Source organism: Argiope bruennichi, chromosome X1 (assembly GCF_947563725.1).
Source record: "Argiope bruennichi chromosome X1, qqArgBrue1.1, whole genome shotgun sequence".
Lineage (NCBI taxonomy): Eukaryota > Metazoa > Arthropoda > Arachnida > Araneae > Araneidae > Argiope > Argiope bruennichi.
The window spans coordinates 26,715,452-26,738,208 of NC_079162.1; the positions used below are offsets into that span (position 1 = coordinate 26,715,452).

The 22,757-nt window shown below is 29.5% G+C and overlaps 1 protein-coding gene across 2 annotated transcripts in view; it reads right to left on the reverse strand.

Moving 5' to 3' along the window:
* Positions 1-22,757, reverse strand: part of LOC129958327 (uncharacterized) — a 139,813-nt gene that overhangs the window by 32,838 nt on the left and 84,218 nt on the right. For both annotated transcript variants that reach the window (XM_056070738.1, XM_056070739.1), the window contains exons 5-8: positions 9,646-10,166; positions 4,441-4,753; positions 1,159-1,352; positions 177-293 (exon numbers count right to left, since the gene is read on the reverse strand). In XM_056070738.1, the coding sequence (XP_055926713.1) occupies positions 177-293; positions 1,159-1,352; positions 4,441-4,753; positions 9,646-10,166 (1,145 nt within the window). The remainder of the gene's footprint in view (positions 1-176; positions 294-1,158; positions 1,353-4,440; positions 4,754-9,645; positions 10,167-22,757) is intronic.

Below are 22,757 nucleotides of genomic sequence, written 5' to 3' on the forward strand. Positions count from 1 at the left end.
CCAATATCAGAAGTTATTTCTTTTATCTAATCCTGAAAACGAAATAATAGTTCTTTAGAAAAATATGAAGTCATATTGTGAACGCATGATAAAGCTTACACCCACACGGGAGTGAAAGTTTATCGACATCACTGCACTGCGCATATGGATCGATAAATCTGAAAAGGAATACAAACCTTGGATGTGTCAGCCACCATATGTTCTATTTCCACATTCTCCTCCTTTTCCGCATCTTCTTCAATTTTGAGTAACACTTCCTTATGATTAAAATTATTATTTGTAATCACTCGGTTCTGGAAGAGAAAAGAATTTTTAATAGGGGTACTTAACTAAAGAAATGAAATTGTATATACGCTTTTTTAAAAAAATACATCGATTTCATTTTTAACGTACTCAGAGAGGCAGAAAGAACGCAAGCAGAAGAGTACCGATAAATACTGATCCAAGCATAATAGAATTAAATAAAATTAGTAGATATCAATTTTTACGTGTTTGCTTGGGTGGGGCATGCATTTTATCTTAATAAATTTGGCGTTTTCATATTTGTAAATTTTGATGCAAATTTCAAACTGAATTTGATTGTTTCTACTTTTACAATATAATTCATTGAAATAAGTTCTCAAAATAAAAATATTTAATATAAATTCCATCAATTATATTATTTTAATTTTTTTTTCTTCCAAAAACCTTTTTATATCCGAAAATAGCTTAACATCTAAATAAATTAATATAATTAGGATACCTGTTTACTCACTGCAGTCCATGATAGATTTTTGCATGCAATGCGCATAAAAAACTATAATTATACATCTCAATTTTTGAATAAAAGAATCAAATTATTATTATACATTTGAAAATCAATCTTTTATTTTAATATCAATTTAAAAATATTAATTGATTTAAATAATGCTTCTTTATTAAAACCATTTATTCTTCGAATTAAAAACTAATGAATAAATTTTATTAATATGAATGAATGAATTTTATTAATCTGAATGAAGAAAATGAATTTTTTTATAAATCAATATTAAACAAAAATTGTAAAAATGGGAGTGATACAAATTTTAATTACTGCTTAATTCTTGGCAAATTTAATTGCACAAAAATATTGAACTTCTTAGAATTATTCATATTATAAAAAGAGGGTTATTTCCATACCTTTTCCCCGACATCATCTTCTTCTCCACTAAGTACTTTGGGGTCTTCATCTTCTTCCTCGATAATCACTTTCTCATCCTCCGAGAGACCTTCCGATATCCCACGCTCTTTAGCATCCTCCAGGTAGCTCAGAATGTCGATTTTAGACGCACCCTCAAAAAATGACTTCTGGTTCGATTCCAGTGACGTCAGTCCTAATTAGAAACAAGAGTGACATGTAAAACTAGTGCCTGTTGAGAATAACTTTTAACGGAAACATTTAGAATGTTTATAACAAGAAGTGAAGAGTAAGAATAAATTAATTTTAAATAACAGGATTAGCAAATAATATAAAAATCTCATGTATATATAGATTTTCATTTTTATATAGGTGGTTTTTGAAGTAAAATCACTTCTAATTGCGTTTTTATGGCTTAAGGAATATATTTTCTTTTAAAGGAATTTAGCTCACCAACGTCCTCTACTTTTAATCACTCTTTATATATCACCTTTCTTAATGGGTAGACACTTTATAACTAATTTATACTTATATGCAACATTTAATAATATAATGTAATCCAACACTATAACAGCATATAATGTAATCCAATGCATACTATGCACTATAATTCATTTAACCAGAGAAAACCTGCATCGGATCTCCGAGGCCTTAGGTCTTTAAAAATGTAATGCAGCAAATCAATTTTCCAGTTTAAAAACTTTAGTTTCACATTAATTGCATTCAAGATTATTTAAAAACCGATTGCAGATATTGCGGGAACCCCTCCCCCATCCGTTTTCTTATCTTAGAAAACCTATGCGCTCACTCGCATTTTGATAAGGGGCTGTTTAGAGGAAGGTAACAGCTAAGTTTTACTATTTCGAATTTAGAAATATAAAATTCTTTCTTTATCAATAAATAAAGATTTCAAAGTAAGTCTTATTTCTGAGCTTTTAAAGAGCAGTAACTCCCAAAATTCTTTAAATGACTTCATGCTTAAAATATTTTTATATGCTTAATTTTAAAAGTGATATTTGTATTTTATGTACAGTGTTTTTATGCAATAAATGTTTTCTGTTTCTTAAATGCAATTTTATTTGTGCTTTATTAAGTGAAATGCTATTCGGGTTCGAAATCGGGCATCCTCGAATAAATGTAATGAAAGAGCTCCTTCGCCAATTAATTAAACCAATAACGTAGTTCTAGAAACAGGGGGAATAATTGAAGCATTATTTTTTACGCTGAAAGCGCAATAAGTTTTAAACAGAGTTTTAAATCATTCTCTTGATAACAAAGCGAATACTCTTCAGAAAAGTTATAATTTAGTTTAATTATATTTAAGTCCCGTTTTAAAACAAAGGGGCTATTTGGGGAGAATTTCGTACTTTAACTGTGGTTAGATGACGAGGACCACACATTAGCTGGCAGCCATTCGCAACATCAGTAGGAGGGTATTTGGTCCCGATGAATTTAATGCTTACCAGACTTGCTTACACCATGGGTTTTTGGTGAAACAGGGTTTCCAACCTAGAAATTTCTGCCCCAAGGTCAAGATCTTACTACCAGGCCAGTGCGGCCCTACAATTCGGAATAATTGAAAAGGGTTCAAAGGAAAGGATTACAGAAAATAAATATATGATAAATTAGGAAAAGGGATAATTCATTTTTGATAGATGAAGTGTTTTAAAATCTTAAAAACACTGTGTTCTAAGTACCCATGTTTACATTGCGTAATCAATAATTTTTTTATTAAAGATGATTAAAGATTTCTAATAAGATTTCTATATTTTAGAACATAAATATTATTTGAATTTTTTTATTGTTTATTTATATATTTCGAATTGTAATTATATACAGATGCAAGCAGATTTCTAATTGGTTGTGTAATTATTCATTCCACTTGAGTTTTAATTTTTTTTCTCTCTATGTGATATTACGATCTCTCTGTTTCTGCTGATTATCTCCGATTGGTTCATTTAACACGTTTACTGCCATTACTCACATCTGATATGCGGATTATCTATCTAATTACATGACCCTTTCTTTGCTCTCTCTAAACTATAATAGGAAAGAAGTAATTTAATTAAATACATGGCTTGGTACAATCAGAAGTTTGATTCACTGGTGAATCATATGGTAGTCAATGCGCTAAATTTACCGTTAGCTTCATGTTTCTTCGTAGCAAGTATCTGTAGCTACTGCTGAGTCGGTGGGATTTCGGAAGAATTATTCTTTCCAATCGTCGGGCTTTAGTCACTGTCTTATCTTTTCAATATTTAGAAATATAAGAAAAATAATGATTTTCATGTTAAAAATCTTTTTCCAATGAGGAAAAATTTGAAATTTTAGATTCGTATTTAAGCTCGCAATTCTTCAATTGTAAAAAAATGCATAATAACCTTTAGGAAATTGAAAACAACTCGTCAATTTTATAATTTGAATTCCCTCTATAAAAGAGGCGTAAATAATACAAGTAATGAAATCATCTGAATAGCAGTTAAATAGTTTTTGAATTTAAATAATATGAAAACCATGAGTCAAAATTCAAAGAATAAACCAATGTCTAGGATAGGTAAAGACGGAAATAATGATCCAGTAACAAATATAAATTCTCATATAAATTACCATCAAATACGCATGTCTCTAAGACCAGAAAAATATTGTCAGAAATATTCTAGATGGAAAGTGAATAGTTTGTTATAGGATTTTAAAATATATCGAACAACTTTGTACTTTAAATAAACACCGAAAATTTTGTGAACTGAAAATCTCTTGTGAAAATTTTAAGTTATTTTATTAGTGTAATGGCGGGCTAAAATGATGTTTGAGAATTAAAATATCTATATTTTTTTTATCAATATGGGCATATGCAAGTGCAAATTATTATCAATAAATTGTAAACACTTTCTAAACTATTGTATTATATTTTTTCGAATTCAGAGGAAAACCCCCATAAAATCTAAAATCGATTTATTGGATTATCATTTCGGTTTAAATCTAAATATACTTAATTATCAAATTAACGAATATCAGTATTCAGATATAAATCAAAATTTGACTTTAAAAAATTAAGAATCTTTAAATATCTAAAATATCAGCAGCATGTATTTTAGCTACTACATATATACTTTAAAAAATTATTTCATATAATTAATAATTAATTTAAAGCTATTTCGATTTATTTATTTTATGTGCTACACGCCTTAATAAATATCAAAAATTTTTTCACCTATTATAATTAATTATCAAAGAATGAAAAAAATAATTGTATCAACAGTTATTAAGACACTTATAATACATACTTTTCGAAGAATTGGTTACATCTGAAAGTTCCTCATAAATTGGATCTAAATTTTCATAATCATTTTCCAAATTATCCTCGTCCGTATCGTATTGATCTGGAGAAAGATTGTCATCGAGATCGCAATTATCCGTCAACTCATCGTTTTCCGTTGAAGTATTACACTTTCTATCAACAGATGGCGACACAGGCGGCGAATTCTGCTGATCCAATTTGGAGGTACTGTTTGCATGATCATTAGATTCAGGAACTTCAGTCACTTCACTTTTGGCCTCTACAGGTACATAGAATACGGACCGAGATGAAGAAAGAACCTGAAAATTTACAAAGGAAAGTTTTATTGAAATATTAAAAAATAGGGTGAATTTAAGGGATAGAAATCACTCCTATTGTTTCTAATTAGCTACTTCTTATAGAAAAATTTCTTTTTATTTTTAAATTATTTTATTTTAATACGAACTCGAAACAATTTCTTTCATTTCAGTAAGATGCAGTCTTTATTCTTATGGAATATTAAAAATCATAAGCACGGGAAGCAATACATAGTATTAGAAGAAAAATTAGAGAAAAATTACATTCTTAAGGAGAAAAACCAAATTTGTATACTAATATTTCAACACAGATAGTTATTAAAATTTAAAAAGGAAACTGATTTATATTTTTCTATATTTAATAAATGGTTCTATGTTATTCGTCTTTTTTCCGTACATGTAGGATGTGTTGGCGTTAAGATATAAACTTCTCGCTAAATCCTGAAAATCGGAACAAAACCTCTGCAACATTTTATCTTAAAAAGAGATTAACTTACAATAAGTTGCTAAAGTGTTGAGTAAGCACTGCATTTTAGTTTCTGAAAGCATTGTTTAAAAGATATTTATGCGAGCAATTTTTACAGCTGAACTGGACTGGCAATTGTTATTCTTAATAAAATTGAAAATTTAACTATTGGAATCTCAGTAACCGCTTGAATATAAAAGGAACTTTAAGAAAAACAAGTGGATTAAGAAATACAAGCATGTTGACTATTTTCATTATTAACTACTACAATTCTCTATCAAAAGAAAAGGAAATAACCCTATTAATTTTGAAAGATTATTTTTTTTTTAATTTTTAAAATACTCCATGCTTGGTAAATGCAATAAAAACCAGTAAACTTTAAAAATAAACAAAATTCATGAGCAATACACCTTGGAAGAAGATAGTTATAACTGTTTATAAACTACTCTCTAATATAATTTTATAATTTTTTTTCCACGGATTATATTACCATTTGTTTAACCGGATATGTTAAATGCTAAATGGTGACACAAATTCTTTGACATATCTTAACACTTTTTCTGACAAATTATTTTCTCGATTTTAATAATCAAAATGAAATCATAAGGAATTTTGTTTATGAGGAAGTTTTTTAAATAAATATTTTAAAATATATTTTCTTGAAACTCAAGCTGTTGTAGCATCAAAATTTAACTCTTCGCTGTCCATTAAACTAAAATAGTTTTATGTCCAGTGGCACTGGACAGTGGACTCCAAAGAGTTAGGTTAGTTATCGAAATCTCATTCTTTTTTGCTTTAAAATTTAGTTGAAGATTATAAATTGAGGTATGCTTTTATAGCAGTAATTCAGATAAGTTGGTATAAAAGAAAGTATTCCTCAAAATTTCAATTCTTATTTTTTATTGAATTACATTTATGGAAATAATTAAATAGTTGAGTGCCGCAATTATTACCAAGAACAGAATGTTGATTAAAATTCTTGTTTTGTGTTGAATATGAATTCTAAGAAATTAATTTTTTAATTTAAAAATATTACTGTTAAATTAAATAGGCAGATAATGCATAATTTTTTCGCATTTTATTAATAAGACTTTCAATGCATTTCGATTAGTTTGGCTGAGTTATAATAACCTCCCTTTTGAAAGCAATATTAAGGATATTTTGGAAAGGACCTCGTAATGTTGAACCCCGATTAGATGACCTGACACCTGAGATGGCAAACCCCTCTCCGAACTTCCGCACTGCCGTTCGAAACTTCAATATCAGAACATTTTTCGAAATTTATGAAATTTGTACCGTTTCAATTCTTTTCTATAGCTCAATGAGCTTGTAATTATAGACAATGGCACAATGAAATATTTGCTAAAAAATACCATGGAACAATAAAATGATATACTCAATAAATCTTTCAAAAAATTTTAAAATGAGCTAGATTCTTGAGTCCAAATATACCATTAGCCAAATAAGAATACATTTCACAGAATTTTGTAAAGATTAACAGAATTTCCTTTTTATGAAAGTTCATCAAAATACTTTGCCATATTGCGGTTCAAGTAACTTCGAATAGCGCGTCTGTTATAAAAGTCTAATAAGCACTAAACTTTTCCATACTAACATTATCCAGATTTATTGAAATATTTCACTCTTTAATGGTATAAGTAATGATATGGGTATGTCATGGTGCTTTGAGTTTGAGTAAAGAGGTAATGAGTATTCTTATATGGCACATTTAACATACTTTCAACAATATAGTGAGGGGGAAATTATGACCCTATTCAAGACGCCACTACGTTCCAAAACCAACTATTGAATGTAGGTAGCTGTTTGAAAAATATCAGTTTTCTGTACTAACTTATCTATTGCAACTAAAGAATACTGATGCCTTCGGCAATCATAGAAAATTAAAGTTTATTCTTTACTCTAATAGCTAAAATGACAAAAATTTTATTTATAAAGATTGTCTTTTTTCCTCAAGAAAGGATATTGAATACCTGATCGTATGGAATTGAACGAAAGTCTTGTTAATTTGAACTAGGCTACTACATTTCATTAGCTGGAATTAAACTTTGAGACATTCAAGGAAAACAGAATTTATCAATATTTATATTTCGGAGCCTCTGTAGCAAAGACATTTTAATTTTGAATTAAATTTGCATCTTACAAAGAGAAGATTGTAAACTTAACGACTTAAGATGGTATAGACAGTTACCATTCTCATTTAATAATGAGTTTAAGCAAACTGATTCCAATATGGAAAAGTTTTAACAGTACTTAATTCAGACATGAATTAATTTATGACCATGGCTTTAAATATACGAATCAATTCAAATGAATTTTTAGAAATAATTTGATATCATTTCTCACTCTGCAAAAGACATCTACTTTCAATGCTTATTTTATCATCCAAGCTTTTAAGTATTATCCTTATTTTTATCTCTAACAAGGTAAAAAGCTAAAAAAAATCTACAAAAATTAATCTTAAATCTAAGACCTAAATTGAATGTCAAGCAAGTAAAAGCAGAAATGACATCTTCTGAATTAAAGGCTAAATAAGCTCTTAAGTAGTGTCTGTCAAAAGATTTTCTAGAGTAATAACTCCTGTTTTACTTCAGCTAAAAATCTCAACGTGTTATTTTGAAGTATTTATGAAATAAGAATGAAGATTGAATTACTCAAGCATATCTTGGCATAATTTTGAATCATGTTATCCATAAAATGCAATGAGGAACAGGGTAATCATGATTAGCACGCAGAATGATTATTTGGAGGTTAGCGATAAGAGATCAGCTTCTTTAGAGACGAGATAAATTAGATTTCAGATTCGACCAATATATTTCAAGGACAAATAAGCTATTATAATTTTTTTTGTTGGAAGTAGTGATTTTCTTATATAAAAAGGTAGCTGTCAAAAGTCTCGGATGTTTATAAAATTTTTGTTCTAATATTATATTTTTTTGTTTCATTTCGTAGTCAATAAGAATTAAATGTAGACCATTATGTAATTTGGATCTTTTGACACAATGTTTAATTATTGTTTCCTAAACACTTTTACTGAGAATTATTATGCAATATTGTCAAACATTAGTATACTAGATGGTGAATATAAATCAGAATTTCAATCAAAATCTTTATTGCTACAGGAGTTAAAACAATTTTGACTCATTAATCATAGTTAAAATATGTCCTCACATAAATAGTTTCTTTCCAATCTTTACTCATGCCCAAGAAACAAAGTCATGTTACGATCTGAAAAATTTATAGAAATCTGGATAAGTTACATTTACCACAGCTTAAAGCGAAAAGAGAAAATTTTATATATTTGAAGATTCAAACGACCCATGTAGTATATCACTGTCAATTGTTTCTATTGGCAAAGCTTTCAAAGCCAAATTAAAAGACTGGAAAGCACAAAAGTTTTATAATTATCTTACACGCTATTAGTGAGGAATTTTTTTGTTTACTTATAGGTGCTGCGTTTAAGCGAAACATTGGAAAAAGGGGTATTGAAATAAATATTAATGATACATTAAATTGTTTGCTTTAAAAAAAGCCACATTTAATTCAAGTGTCGTTTCATCTCAGATTATTTCAATAAGGAGAATCCAGGGTTCTAAATTGCATTTGTTATTATTTTTATTACTCACTGCTCTTTGCTTAGAAATTTTCCTTGTTTCAATTAAAAAATATGCTTAAAATTCAGCCACAGACATAATAAATAGAAAGCAAAAACATATGCATCTTGATCGAATTCAAGGAAGAGGAGGTTGTAGTGCTATTCGTTAATCATCAGTAAAATTTTAGATGAAATGTATCATTGTGTCTAATTTGTTATATTAAAATCTTCTCAAATTGTTCCTTGTGATACTGTTTTTCATAGCTCACTTTCAGTAATCCAAAAAATAAGGAGGAAAATTAAAATATAATTGGGCATAATTCAGACATTGAACAGCTGCGTTCGTAATAGATTTATGGATGCATGCAGTAAAAGGTCCTTATAAATATTCTGAATTTAGTTTAGCTAAATTAACGAAGTGTTTTTAATCAACATGGGAGCTAGTTTGAAAAGGATTTTTTAATTTTAAATTGTGGTCAGATGCTAAGAACAATACCTGAACCGAATCTCCTTCTCTCTCTTCAAGCGTTTATGGATCAGTTCATTTAACCTTTCGACATCGGATTTAGTATGCACCAAGTCCTTTTGCACAACGGATATTCAATAGAAAAGGATTTCGAACTAGGAGTCATCCGGTCGAGAAACTGAGGTCTTATTACCATGCCACAGATGCCCCCCCCCCCAGGATTTAAAGGAAAATAAGGGTGTGTGTGAATTGGACTTAACATAGACATTAAGGATCCGAAAAAGATTTATCAATGCACGTAGAAGACTCTTCTAGATAAAGTGAAATATGTTATGCACATATATAGTTACCTTTTCTTTTGAATTTTTCTCCAAGAAATCGAAACAGAATGACGAAACTTCGTCCAGTTCGCTAGGTGAATCTGGCAACGACCTGTGAGCTCTCTGCGAAGATGCTGTAAGAGGTACGTCATCACTACTGCTTCCGTCACCACAGAGGGAGGATTTAGGACAAAGCAGGATATGCAAATTAAGGTCGGAAAATCTGCGTTTAGGAAGTGTAGTCCTTCGTCTTCGTCGATTGCCTTTTTCTTTGAGTTCTAGTATAGCCACATTGGCCTCTGATAGTCTTCCTCTAACATCTTCTAAAGATGAAGAACGTACAGGTAATTTAGGAGGTGGTGATGAAGGTAAACTAGGAGGGGCATTGGAGGGGAAAAGTTGGAAAGGATGGACAGCATCTGCTTTGACCGAATCTGCAGCGCTGGTTGTCTTGGATGCATTAGAGTTTTGTTGTTCATTACTGGCAGTTTCTTTAGGTTCTGGACTGGAAGGAATAGTTGAAGAGTGATTTGATGTCGGAACACTGTCATCTAAAGGAAAAAAAAAATCAAGATTTAAAAATTTTAAAAGGAAGAAATGAACATTTTATAAGCATTGATTAATTACCGAATTATAATTATACTAAAAATTTTTATCCATTTTTTCGGTAATTGAAAATTACCAGTAATAAGATTAAAGTAAAAAAGAAGAGATAACGAAAGGCTTAGGTAACTAGGCTTAATGAAAATGATATTAGTTAAATTTCTTGTGTTTCGTGAATTAAATTTATTTTTCATTAGTTATCAATTGATAATATACCTACTGATTATATAAAATATGTATATATTACATCATTTTATAAATTATATCTTTAATGTTATGTTTGCTTTTGTCTACGATTAAAGTACATTTTATTAAAATAAACGTGTTTTTGGATGAATTTCATCAGTAGGAAGAACAATCATAATAGCAGTAGACCTGTACTTTTACATAATACATGTGCATGTAATCAGTTTTCTTGAAGCAGAAAATTAACTTAAAAAATTCGCATAATAATACTATGTTTTTATCTTGAAGAAAGAGCCTGTTAACAGACTGAGGAAATTACTAAAATACATAATAAAATGTAATAAAAAATGCGTGGTTCGTTCTAAAATGAAAAAGGTCAACAATGTCTTGACGGAATTAAAAGAGATTCCATGGAATTCATGGTCATCACACACTTTATCATTTTCCCTGAAATGCAGTTGAAAGCCAATGAACTGCAACAATCTTTTATCGATATGATAAATTAAACGAAAAAATATAAGCTGATTTATTTCAAACTCGGCAGATAAACCCTCAAGAAATTAGCTTTCAAATATATTCAATAAATTAGATCTATTGCCTAAGTTGTGATAAATCAGTTAAGTAGATTAACAAGATATCTAAATTTTTAAATTCTCCCTAATCCAATCTATGGCGATTATTAAACTAGAAAAATGCCCATCCTTTTAGCACAGCAGCTTTGAGAAAATATTGATGGCAGCCAAGTGAAACTTTAAAGTATCTACCCAGGACAAATGCACCGACAGCCAAAGTGGCGGATATACGGCATCGCAGCATCCGACATTGACGGATATATACGGTACACCCACATATTTTATATGACTGGTTAATATCCCGTTCTGAATTTACAGAAACGCAAATTGGTGACGGATTTTGTAATTTTAGATCGAAGTTTATAAATGAAAATTGTACTTACAAGTTTAATGCAATAGATAATAACAATTTTTATCATAATCTAAGTGTTAAATTAAATGAATGACTGGTGGAAAACGGTCGTGTCTACTTGATGTTTCTTTTATTATTTTCTTTTCTTACCAACAGCAAAGCATTTTGAAATTGCACATTAAAAGGAGAATTGGATTGCAACAACAATTTTTAAATATTGTTCATATTGAAAATATTTTTTTGGCATTTAGAACATCCAGTTGGTATCATGAAAGTATCCTTAAAATTGGTAAAATTATCAATTGAAAGTTTAAATAATATTTTAAATCATACTGTGGACATACTGGTTTAGATTAATAAAATTAATGCCTTGCTTTGAAGCTACATGATGGCTGCTTAAGGACAGAGTTTGTAGTTCTAGAAACGTGGTTGAGTAAGACAAAACTAATGTGGTACTACTCTCCCTCCTCGTCTAAAATTCCACGCCTCTTCAGGGGTTGTTATTTGATTTCTAGATTTAATTTTCATTAGGCCTATATATGAGGCAGATGTATTTTTTAAAGAAATTAGATCTTGAAGTCGCAATATTCTGGTCTTCAATGTGAAAACAAGATCTGAAATCAACAATCAAGATCCCTCGGATATGCTTAGATTATTAGCCAAACTTTTTGATTATTTCAAAATAAGGGAAGCTAAATAATACTCAAAATAGATATTTCATCAGGGTTTATATACTTAAAAATGAGCATTATTAAATCATACTGATGCTGATAAAATTAATTTGGATAAGTTTAAACAAAAATCCTGCTAATGACCTGAGAAACTTAATGTCATAAATATAACATCAAATCATTAGATACAAGAAATATTTCGCAATATTAACTTCAAATACAGAAAGTAGTTTAATCATAATAATTTGGATACCCAAACGGCATACCTTTGAAAATGCACTCTGTCTGACCTCACTTTTCGCTCAACTAAACCGAAACATCATATTAGTCATGCATTAGCACATTTTTCTGGAAAAACTTCATAAGAAATTCTATTAAGTATTCAACTGATTGTCAATAACTGTCAGCAAATTCGTCGATGGTGAATATATAATGGCAGAGAAAATTAAATTCCCCCCCCCCCATTCAAGCTGAACAGGGAATACGGATTTTAAAAAAAAGTTGGAAGATTGACATGAATATGTTTGTGGCACATGACATGTCATAAAATGGGAAAACTCGGACTACAAAGAGCACGTGCCACAAACCCGAACGCAAAGCGGAACTATTCAGATGAATTATTTAGGGAAATGTTTAGGAAAAGTGGTCGCGACAGAGAAGTGCGTGTTTCAGACGGATATATTATGCACCGAAGTCAATTTTTACTGCAATGGCGTGAAGCTTTCATGTATAATGCATGATTCAATTTTATTCTAACCTAATCCAGAAATCGGAAAAACGCGCTGCTTCGATTGTCAGTTCCTCTTTGGGTTCTTTTTATTTATTTCGAACAGTGAACTCGCATTTATCACCAAAAATAGTAGCTCGTATGCAAATTGAAAGATGATAAAATTCATTGTTGGTGATGCTTTAAAAATAGGGATGGACAACGGATCTGAGTCTAACGGCATGGAGAAAATAACAAAAGCAAATGATTAAATTTTTAGTTTGATTATATATACACGATTATTAGTTATGGTTCGAGAAAATTTGAGAACATTAAAAAAGATTTTATGATAGGAACAAAAGACGAAATATAACTTAAAATCTGGCTACGCAGATTTGAAATATCATAAGTAGTTAGTTTTCATTGTACCCGGGAGAAAATGCAAAAGTAACAAAATTATATTAATTTTTTTCATTTCCAGGAATACTATTTATAGACTACAGAACATTTTAATTTCATATGATATTCAACTTTTATTCTGTCTCTTCTGGCCTCTCGTGAACTGTGAACTTAAATTGTTCTATTAGAAGTTTGAAATGAGTATAAAATCACATACAATTACTTGATAAAACAATTTCAGCTACTAACTATTTTAAATAAATGCGTTCTCCAGTCCATTCCTCAGTTTGAAATATTTACCAAATCTAGCAAACAGCTAATTTATATGCTACATTTTTCTAATCTTATTTAGGAGTATACTTCTCCATACATATTATGTAATCTTAATAACTTTTTTTGTATCTTTAATGTATTTCTTAATTATTATAAATATTACTGAATCTCAAAATCAATTTTTTTTTTCAAATTCACTATCAGACGGTTATTCATATGGAATTAAAATTTGATAAAAAAAATTGATTAAATCCCAATTAGGATTTGAAAATATCAAAACATTGCATAGTCAGCATTAACACACAACCATACAAAACTGCAGACCGCTAATGCAACAAAAAATGAAAAAAAAAGTCGATAAAATTCCATTGTTATAAACACGAAACAAATCAAGTTAAATAAATAAAAGCATTTAAAATTAAATCTCATGCTATCATGGGACTAAATGCCTTATACTAATGCACGGCATATGAATTCTGCATAATCATATTTCAATACATGCATATTTGCTTCATCAAGATTTTTATTTAATTTCCGACATTCTTAATCATGAAATACAATTATTTATGTTTTTTCAAAGAAACGCTTCAGTACTTTTCTGTAAACTTTTCTAATTCTGAACAAAATTATTCACATGAAGCCGAGTATGTAACGAAATTCAATACTAAAGCATCTGTTTCATCAAAACATTAAGCCAAATACATAAGTCTATAATACATCCATTTTTAAGTTCCAGGACAAAAGTTGCTTCTTTGTATCTATTACAGACTCTTATATGCGAAGAACTAAAAAAAATAATAATAATAATAATTTCCTCAGAAATATATTATGAAACTTATTTCACAAAACATGCACTCCCATTTTCTATTCAAAGGAAAACACTTTTCATTATTAAATGTTTACATAAGCATTCATTTTCGTAAGAGCAGTATACAGAGTGAAAATATCAATCGGGTTTTAGATCGATTCCGGAGTTCGAAAAACGCATTTTTGAAATCATGTAAGTGTATGTGTTTGCTCGTGTAAGGTTTTGGGAACGAGGTAATTAAAAAATTGAACCAGCTAGTCTGTAAAAGATTCATTGTCTATTTGTATTCAGAAACATAAAAAGATATATGAAGAAAATTTGAAAATTACTTCTATGATCATTTAAGATCTGTATTGAGCAAAATCCGTCAACACTATAAAGTGCATATAATATCTAATGCGATGGAGATAATCATGAAAATGCGTCATCTCAATATAATCACAAATTTCTAAAATCAACGCTTTTGTGAGTAAAATTTTATTGTTAATATAGAGGAGAAACCATACTAGATTGTACTTTTACAGTACACTCCCGATTATCCGCGGAATTGGGTGGCGCGGCTGCCATGGATAACAAAAATCGCGGATAATCCGAAAAAAGCTAAAAACGGGTATAGCAAAAGAGAAAACAGTCATTCCAACTTTGAAAAATCGTTTTATGTACAATGAAACGTAAAATAAACAGCAGAAAATGTTTAACTAACGCTTAATATTTTAGTATATCACTCAAAACTAACCTAAAATGCATTTGTTAATGAAAACAGAAAAGTGCTTTGTACTTACGAGAGGCGTCAAGGATACACAGAAAAATTAATACATATGTACTGTTTTAATACTGTAATGTATTATGTAATTACAAAAGCATAACTGTAAAACTACACCTTTTTGAAGAAATCAGTCATTTGTGTTTGCTTCTTGCTTTGGAAGCATTTTTTCTTTGCTTGGAAGCAAAAAAAAAAAAAAAAAAAAAAAAAAAAAAGTGCGGCAGGCGCAGATAATTAGCCCGCGGATAATCAGGAGTCTACTGTAATTTTTTTAAAATCCAAAATGCTAAGCGGATACACAGTGATTTTTATCCATAGTTTTTTTAATGCAATACGCTTCTCTCAAAATAAAACTTCGAATCGCAACGCTTATTTCTAGCCTAACTGCGATTTTATTTAAAATGGGGAATCAAAAATAATGAAACATGTAGAACGGCAGTAAGTACTAAATTGGAAAGAATGAAAGGATATCCAAAAGAATCGATCGTCATAAATTTAAAATGTCTGTTCCATTTTTCCTATTTAAAGTTTGATTTCTGTGATTGTTCATCCACAGATAAAAGAAAATAACTTTTACGGAATGTTTTTGTTAGATATCCCACAGAAATTAAAGTCCGGTAACTGTATGAAGAATTTCGCTAAGGACACATTTCTATGTTATTAGACTGTTCAAACTAGTTTTATTCTTAGTTTAAGACAATCGAAAATCTAGCGGGTCAAAAAAATCTCTTATATTAAAGAACATTTCCTATAAACAACAGGAAGGACATGCAGAATTTTATTTTCCTTGAAAAGCTTCGAAATTCAATGATTCGACTCTTGAAAGTTGAAAAAGATTCTTTTCCCGAAACAATCAAATATTATAACATCGAAAGAAAAAAATATATGTCACGAAATCTCAGCAAAAACATCTGCGTCAACAAAGCGCAGTTTCCATGCACTATCATAAATACATCGTTAATGTACAATGAGTAAGATTGAAAAAAACATCTGTAAGAAGAAAAATAAGATTTCATTTCAAAAAATATAAGTAATTATTACACGATAAGAAACACATATTAACAATCGACTTACATCACATTTAACTAAGCAGCAGTTAAAATAAAGTCGACCTTTACTGTCGGGAGAGGTCTAAGAAAGATATCGATGCCTATTTGAGACAGAAATCTTTTATACAAGAGTGAGGCTGCATTCATTTCATGTCAATTCTGTATAATTATAGTATATCATATTAAGCTATGTTATGATGTTACATGTCTGTTACAATCATTATAATAATAGTATATAGTATATCATGTCTTCTTTCAAGCATTATTCAAGATGATGCATCATTTGGCGAGTTAAATTTATTTAATCTTGATTATTAAAAATACCTACAGAGTAGTAAGAAGATGAATTTCCCTGAAAAATTAATCTGCACTTTAAATATGTATTTATTTTTATATATATTTAAGCTAAATATAATATACGAAAAATAAATACACATACAACAATTATATATGCATCTTTTTTGGGAATAATAAACAAGTCCTTATATTAGAGGAATAATTATGCATATAATTACTTTTCTTAATTCAAAGGGTTAATATGCAGTGCTATATCCATTTCTCAAACCAAATTAAGATTTTTCAAAGGAAAACTTATTTACTTTGATATAGATGATTCATGTGGATGCGAGTTTTGTCATATTGAAATTTGACCCTTAGTTTTCAGTCAACACCTCCTTCATTTCAATTTCCTAAAATTTTAGAAAATTCTGAATAGTGTTTCAATAAAAAAAAGGGTGATCCGAAATTTCCTAGATTCATATAAGAAAAGACGAATTCAAAAACTTCTCAATTGGAATCTTAGATTTCTCCTACCTGCCAATACTTTTTGATGGTGACACTCCTCCCCTAACCTCAGAATAATTTTTTAAGCGAAATATCTTTTTAAATAAGGCAAAAAACCATGCAAGTAAAGTTAACAATTAAAGATAAATAATGCTTTTTTAAATTTTATTTGCGTAAAGATGTCCGATAAATTATAATTAAATACCTAATTAAGGATCGCTTCTAAATAATTTTTTGAATTATAATAGAGAGGAATATAAGGAGACAAAACACGCTGTGAAAGTTTTTATGCTTCCGAAGATACAATACGTAACCCAATCGTAGATGGTTACCAGTTGTTTTGAAAGACATGTGACCTGTTCTAGTCTAAACTTGACTTTTTTTTAAAAAAATTCTATTTTAATTCTTTTATAATTCCTCTAACATGCGAAAAAAATCATTTGCTTATCTATCATTTTGAATGTCATCCGAAAATTCATTCATACTAGAAAAGCTAAATAAATGTAAATATAAGTGGCTGGTCAAAAATTGGATATTCAATATATGAAGAAAATAAAATCAATATCAGGCTCATGAATGTCTACAATTAATATTATATATGCATATATATAAATACGTGTTTTTATCTTTATGCATTACGGAATGATCATAATTACATACAAAATGCTCCCTTGCAAAGAGTTAAAATCCTGGAAGCTTGAATACATTTTACATTGTTTCATGTGGTTAGAATGAGAAAAAAAATGGTAAACAGGATAATTATTTCAAAGCCTAACAATTTAAACCAGTAACTTAGATTTGCTCCTATTAATGGTGTCACCCAGTGCGGACCACATTTCAAGCACCTCCCCAATGACGTCAAGTGCTTATTGCTCAATGAAACATCGAGTGAATTCATTCACTAGTTTTGTCATAGTTTGAATAATAATGGTATTTCTAATTGTAGTGCATCTGTTTTGACTACGGAATTAATCCAATATGGAGTTTCCGAGAATTTTTTCTGAAGATCTGAACAGCTTGAAGATTAGAAATATTAAGCGCAAAAAGTGATTATTCAGTGAGAACAGTGCAATTCCTCTCATTTTAAAGCCGAGACTTTGCTATTAGATTATCATTTCCCCTATTTGAGAACTACTCATTAGATTTATGTTTATTAGAAAGCAAGCCTGAAAGAGTTACTTCAGCGATATTTGTAACAATAATGCTCTGAAAACAAAGTTTACATTAAGTCATTATTGTCAATCCAGCAAGATCATATAAGCTCAGAAACGGCACAACAGTAGGTGAAGTACTCGTTGGGAGATGTAACTTTTATTGATCGCTCTTTCTGCGCATGTATTATTTTACTGCCTTAATGTCAACCCTGCTTAATTCGATTACTGATCGACAATTATCCAGTTCCTTTCGAAAAGGTCACAGGTTCTAATCTAGTTTGGCAGTTACCCTATTTATGTTGGACAACGTAGAAATTACTCCCAACATTATTAATTTAGCAGGTTACATTATTATAGCTTTGCATATAAATATTTCACTCCAAAAGAATTTAGATTTATCTGCAAGCGCTATATGGAAACAACTATTGAAACTTAGGAGAAAGAAAGTAATGAGTAAAAACTTTTACTTGGAAAAAATGAAAATTCACCGCGGGTTTAAAGATTAGACAGTGTAATTTAGCAAGCTGATGCAGAGTGTACTGCTTTCTGATTTCTTTCTCATGTAACACAAATGTTATATTTTTCATTATAAATATTTTTTGAAGTTTAAATAACCTACCATAACCCATATATTTTATGCATTTAATTATTATTCTTGTAGAAATACTTTGTTTCTTTCTGGTTACTTTCCTTTCTCATGTTATGGAATTTTGATGAATAGTTCTTTATATTATATATGTACGTACGCGCATAAAGTCCTTTTACAAAAGGAACTTTGGTAGTTTTCGAACCTCAAACTTCCAATCCTGAAGCCAAATTCCATCAATGGAAACTTTTACACAATATAAAATATAAGGATTTTATAAATGAATATCCCAACTTTGAAGGTCTATTAAAAGAACACTAAACAAAGTACAGCCTTGTTGTTCATCGGAAATCAAAAATAACAGCTGAAATTTCAACACAGTTATACGAATTCAATGTGAGCCTCTCTAGAAATGCAAAGGATAGCGATGTGATAGGATAACTTATTCAACAATTTTTTTCTATATGTCTAGTGTGAAGTGAGTTTAGTAATATTTGCACATATATATATAGCAATATTTGATTTTTTTTGTGTGTATACATTAAATAGCAAGTGTTTGTTCCACCGTTAGCAACAGATGTTGACAAGATTAACACATGAATATCTGCAAGCTTTCAAAGCGTCACATCAGAGATACTGAAAAAGTATGGCATGAATTATCGTATCAACTTGATATCTTTCATATTTTTTTTGGGGGGGGGGCTTGCAATGAACATTTATAACTACGTTGAAGTTAAATTTTCAACTGTTATTTGCAATTTCTGACGAACAACAAGGTTGTGCTTTGATTTTTTCTTTTAATAGCCCTACTAAATTGGAATCTTCAATTGCAAATACCCTGTAGTTTTCTTAATTGCCGGAACTTTTAACCATTCGATTGAGCATCTTGGAATCAAATTCGCAAACTTTCAATTAAAATGCTCAGATTATGGCTCTGCAACTTAAAACACCCCGAAATAAGTTGAATAGAGGATTAATTATAGCATTTGACATAGTTTCTTCTATAAATTTTGCCCTTAGCACTTCAGTAATTTCGCTACGGCATGTATGATTACATTTTTTCCTTATCACGATACAATTACTTTGATTAGCAACCAAAATCAATAATTGTGCTCTCAATAAATGTGTTTACATAGTTGAAATAAAAAAATGAATTATATGTGTTTTGAGCCTGTAGTATGCATTGAATCCCATGTCACTGTAGTGGTGTCAATGGTGTATTAAGGGTTAAGAAATTCGCTAACATTGTTGAAATAAATTATACTTCTCTTATTGATTGAAAATTGATAATTTTATACCAAATATGTCAAAATGGTGAATGACAATTGCACTATTGTATCAAACAAATTTCACACACAAAAAGAAATTACAAAAATAAATTTGACTTAGATATTGATGAAAATAGTACGATACTTCCTTTCAGTTATTGGTATACTAATAATAAATTCTTCGTTGATTTCGAGAATAGCTTTCACATTAAAAGAGAATTCTTTAATAATATGCTTGTCGGCTAATGAATTGAAACAGATTTTATTTTCTTTATTCGTCGACTGTGCTAACAATCTTCTGTATTTATTTCGAGCTCATTATTTCGGAACTCCCAAAATCGAGCACGCAGTTTTTCGTATCGCTCTTCAATTACGCATGAAATCTACAAACGACTACGGAAACAAATATGTAGTTCGAGTTTACTCATGCACGAAAGTTTGTCTGACAGACGCATAAGTAATACATAAGTTCCTGCTTCAATTTAGAAATTCATTACCATGAGCTACGCTGTGGCTGCTATAAATTGAAAACTTATATACCTGATGAACGAAAATAAAAGTGCCTAGGAAATATCAATTATCTCAACTTTAAGAATCGCATAACTAAGAAAAGCTTGTGCTTTTTATATAAGCCACATTATGAAAATATAACATTTTGTAAAGAAGTGTAACAATTTAACAACTTTTTCTATTCGCAGTAATGGCTTCAATCAAATATGAGGCATCTGTATAACCAAACCCAGTGTTCTGAAGGCGAGTTCCATTCTTCTCCAACAGAGGGCGACAGGAGCTAATTCGGTCACAATGAATGACCATGAGAGACATTGTGAAAAAAAGAATGTTTGTTTCCAAAACAATTCTTGTTTTAAGTCCTTCACCTCAGAAAACCACATTATTATAGAAAATGAAAAAACTACCATAACAAAAGAATATACAACACCCGTATTATGAATTCTGTGGAATAGGAAATAGAGCTGACTAGTTCATTCATTCACGCTCACAAACTTTTTTTTAATGAACTTGCTGAGACATTTTTGCTACACAACAAGAATTCAACAAAGGATAACCCCAAAAAAATTTTCAAATGACGAGCATTACTATCAACGATAGAAATTTTATTTAATTAAGTTTTAACTTCTGACAGATATCATTTTAAGGGTGTAACAGGAAAATTTACCTTTATAGATAATTATTCTCCAATAAATCTCCATAATAGCTAGATACCCAATAATATATATAAAGTACTATGCATAATAGCATTTAAAGTTTAAACTTGCACGGCGCAATAATTGATATCTGAATTGATACAATTTTTATTGTTTGTAAATTCATTTTGAATAAATTTATGATTTATAAAATTATTTGCTTCAAATTTTGTCTTGTAAGAAAAAACTTTTTGTAAAAACATTTTTAATTAATGTTCTTCTTAGGATTAATTTTAATTAAAAACTAATTTCAAATTGAGATCGTTTAAATAATTTTTATTATATTCCTTACAGTCATTTAAAAGGATTTACCCATTTCTACTGTTGAAATTTTTTTAATCTTGTTTTGAAGGTTATAATCTTTTTATAACCTATAAAAATGAGCAACAAATATCATCTATTATTTTGAGCAAAAGGTAGCCGATTTCAATAATTACCTGCATATTTTATATAAAACAAGTTTTTCCAAAACGTGCTTCGTTTAAACTGGCGAGAGATGCCCATTAAATAAAGTATGCAAAGAACACTCAGACTGAATGAAAGAAAAATAAATGTGGATCTGGAAGAGAATTCCAAATTCGAATGTTTTGTCAAAACAATAAACTTTTACGGAAAATCCGTTTAAAAGCTGAAACTGTCAAACTTCATTTTCTTCTTTCAAAGCAAGTAAATTAGATGTTGAAAGGGAAATTATTCCATTTAAAAATATTAAGATGAAAGATAATAAAAATAATATTTTTATAATTTCAAAATGCGCATAAATAGAATTTTCTTTTTGTAATGAAGGAATAAACGAAAATTGTTCATTTTTGTCAAGTTAGCTCATTTTTCCAAAACCTGACGAGTCTTAGCAAACAGATGTTCTACCATCAATGATCATTGCTAACTAAAAACTTTTACAATTCTATGCCAAGTATAAAATTCCAATTCATTATACAAATTTTCTAGCTAATAAGGAAACGAGCAACTTCAAAGAATGTATTGGATTTTAGCAATATATCTCATTTTATTTTTCGGAGAAGAATCTATCTGAAAAAAAATTAAAAACATAATTTTAAGAATTTCTTAGTTTAGGAGGGAAAAAGAAATATTTATAGGCTAACTACTCTTTTATTAAAAGTAAATAAGTTATGCATGACAACTAAAAAATTTTTATAGATGGATTTTTAAAATTTTGCGCATGATGTTAAAATTGTTTGCATTCTTTATATATAAATGCAAAATTAAGATTTGAAATGTTTCATTATAAGATTAAATCTTTTCTTAAATACCCAAAATACTTCAAATATTTAAATTTGGCTCATACATAAAATAATAAATTAAACTACACTCTCTTCAAAACCTCCTTCGATCTAAACAACATATAATATTCAGTAGCTGGAATCACCAAATCACAAAGCAAGAAAAAAAAAAAAAGCATCGAATGTGACAGATATTCAAACATTTTCAATGAATTTCTCGTAGTTTCCCCCCCAGAATTTATCGAATAAGTCGAAATGACATAATTTGCAATGTATCCAATTCGCAAAATCGGCACAAGCTCGAAATAAATAATGTATTAAAACGCATTCTCCCAAAAAGCATCGTTTGGCCTAAACATGAGACAAATTAACATGATGTTGGGTTTGTAAAGGTCACACAAACCAACCAAATCAGAAATAAATACGGAGCTGAACTGAATTCCAAATTCAGATCAGTTTGTTCCCTCCTCCCGTCCTTCTCGCTTAGCAACTCAACTGTCAAATAGCACTTGTTGCATAGCGG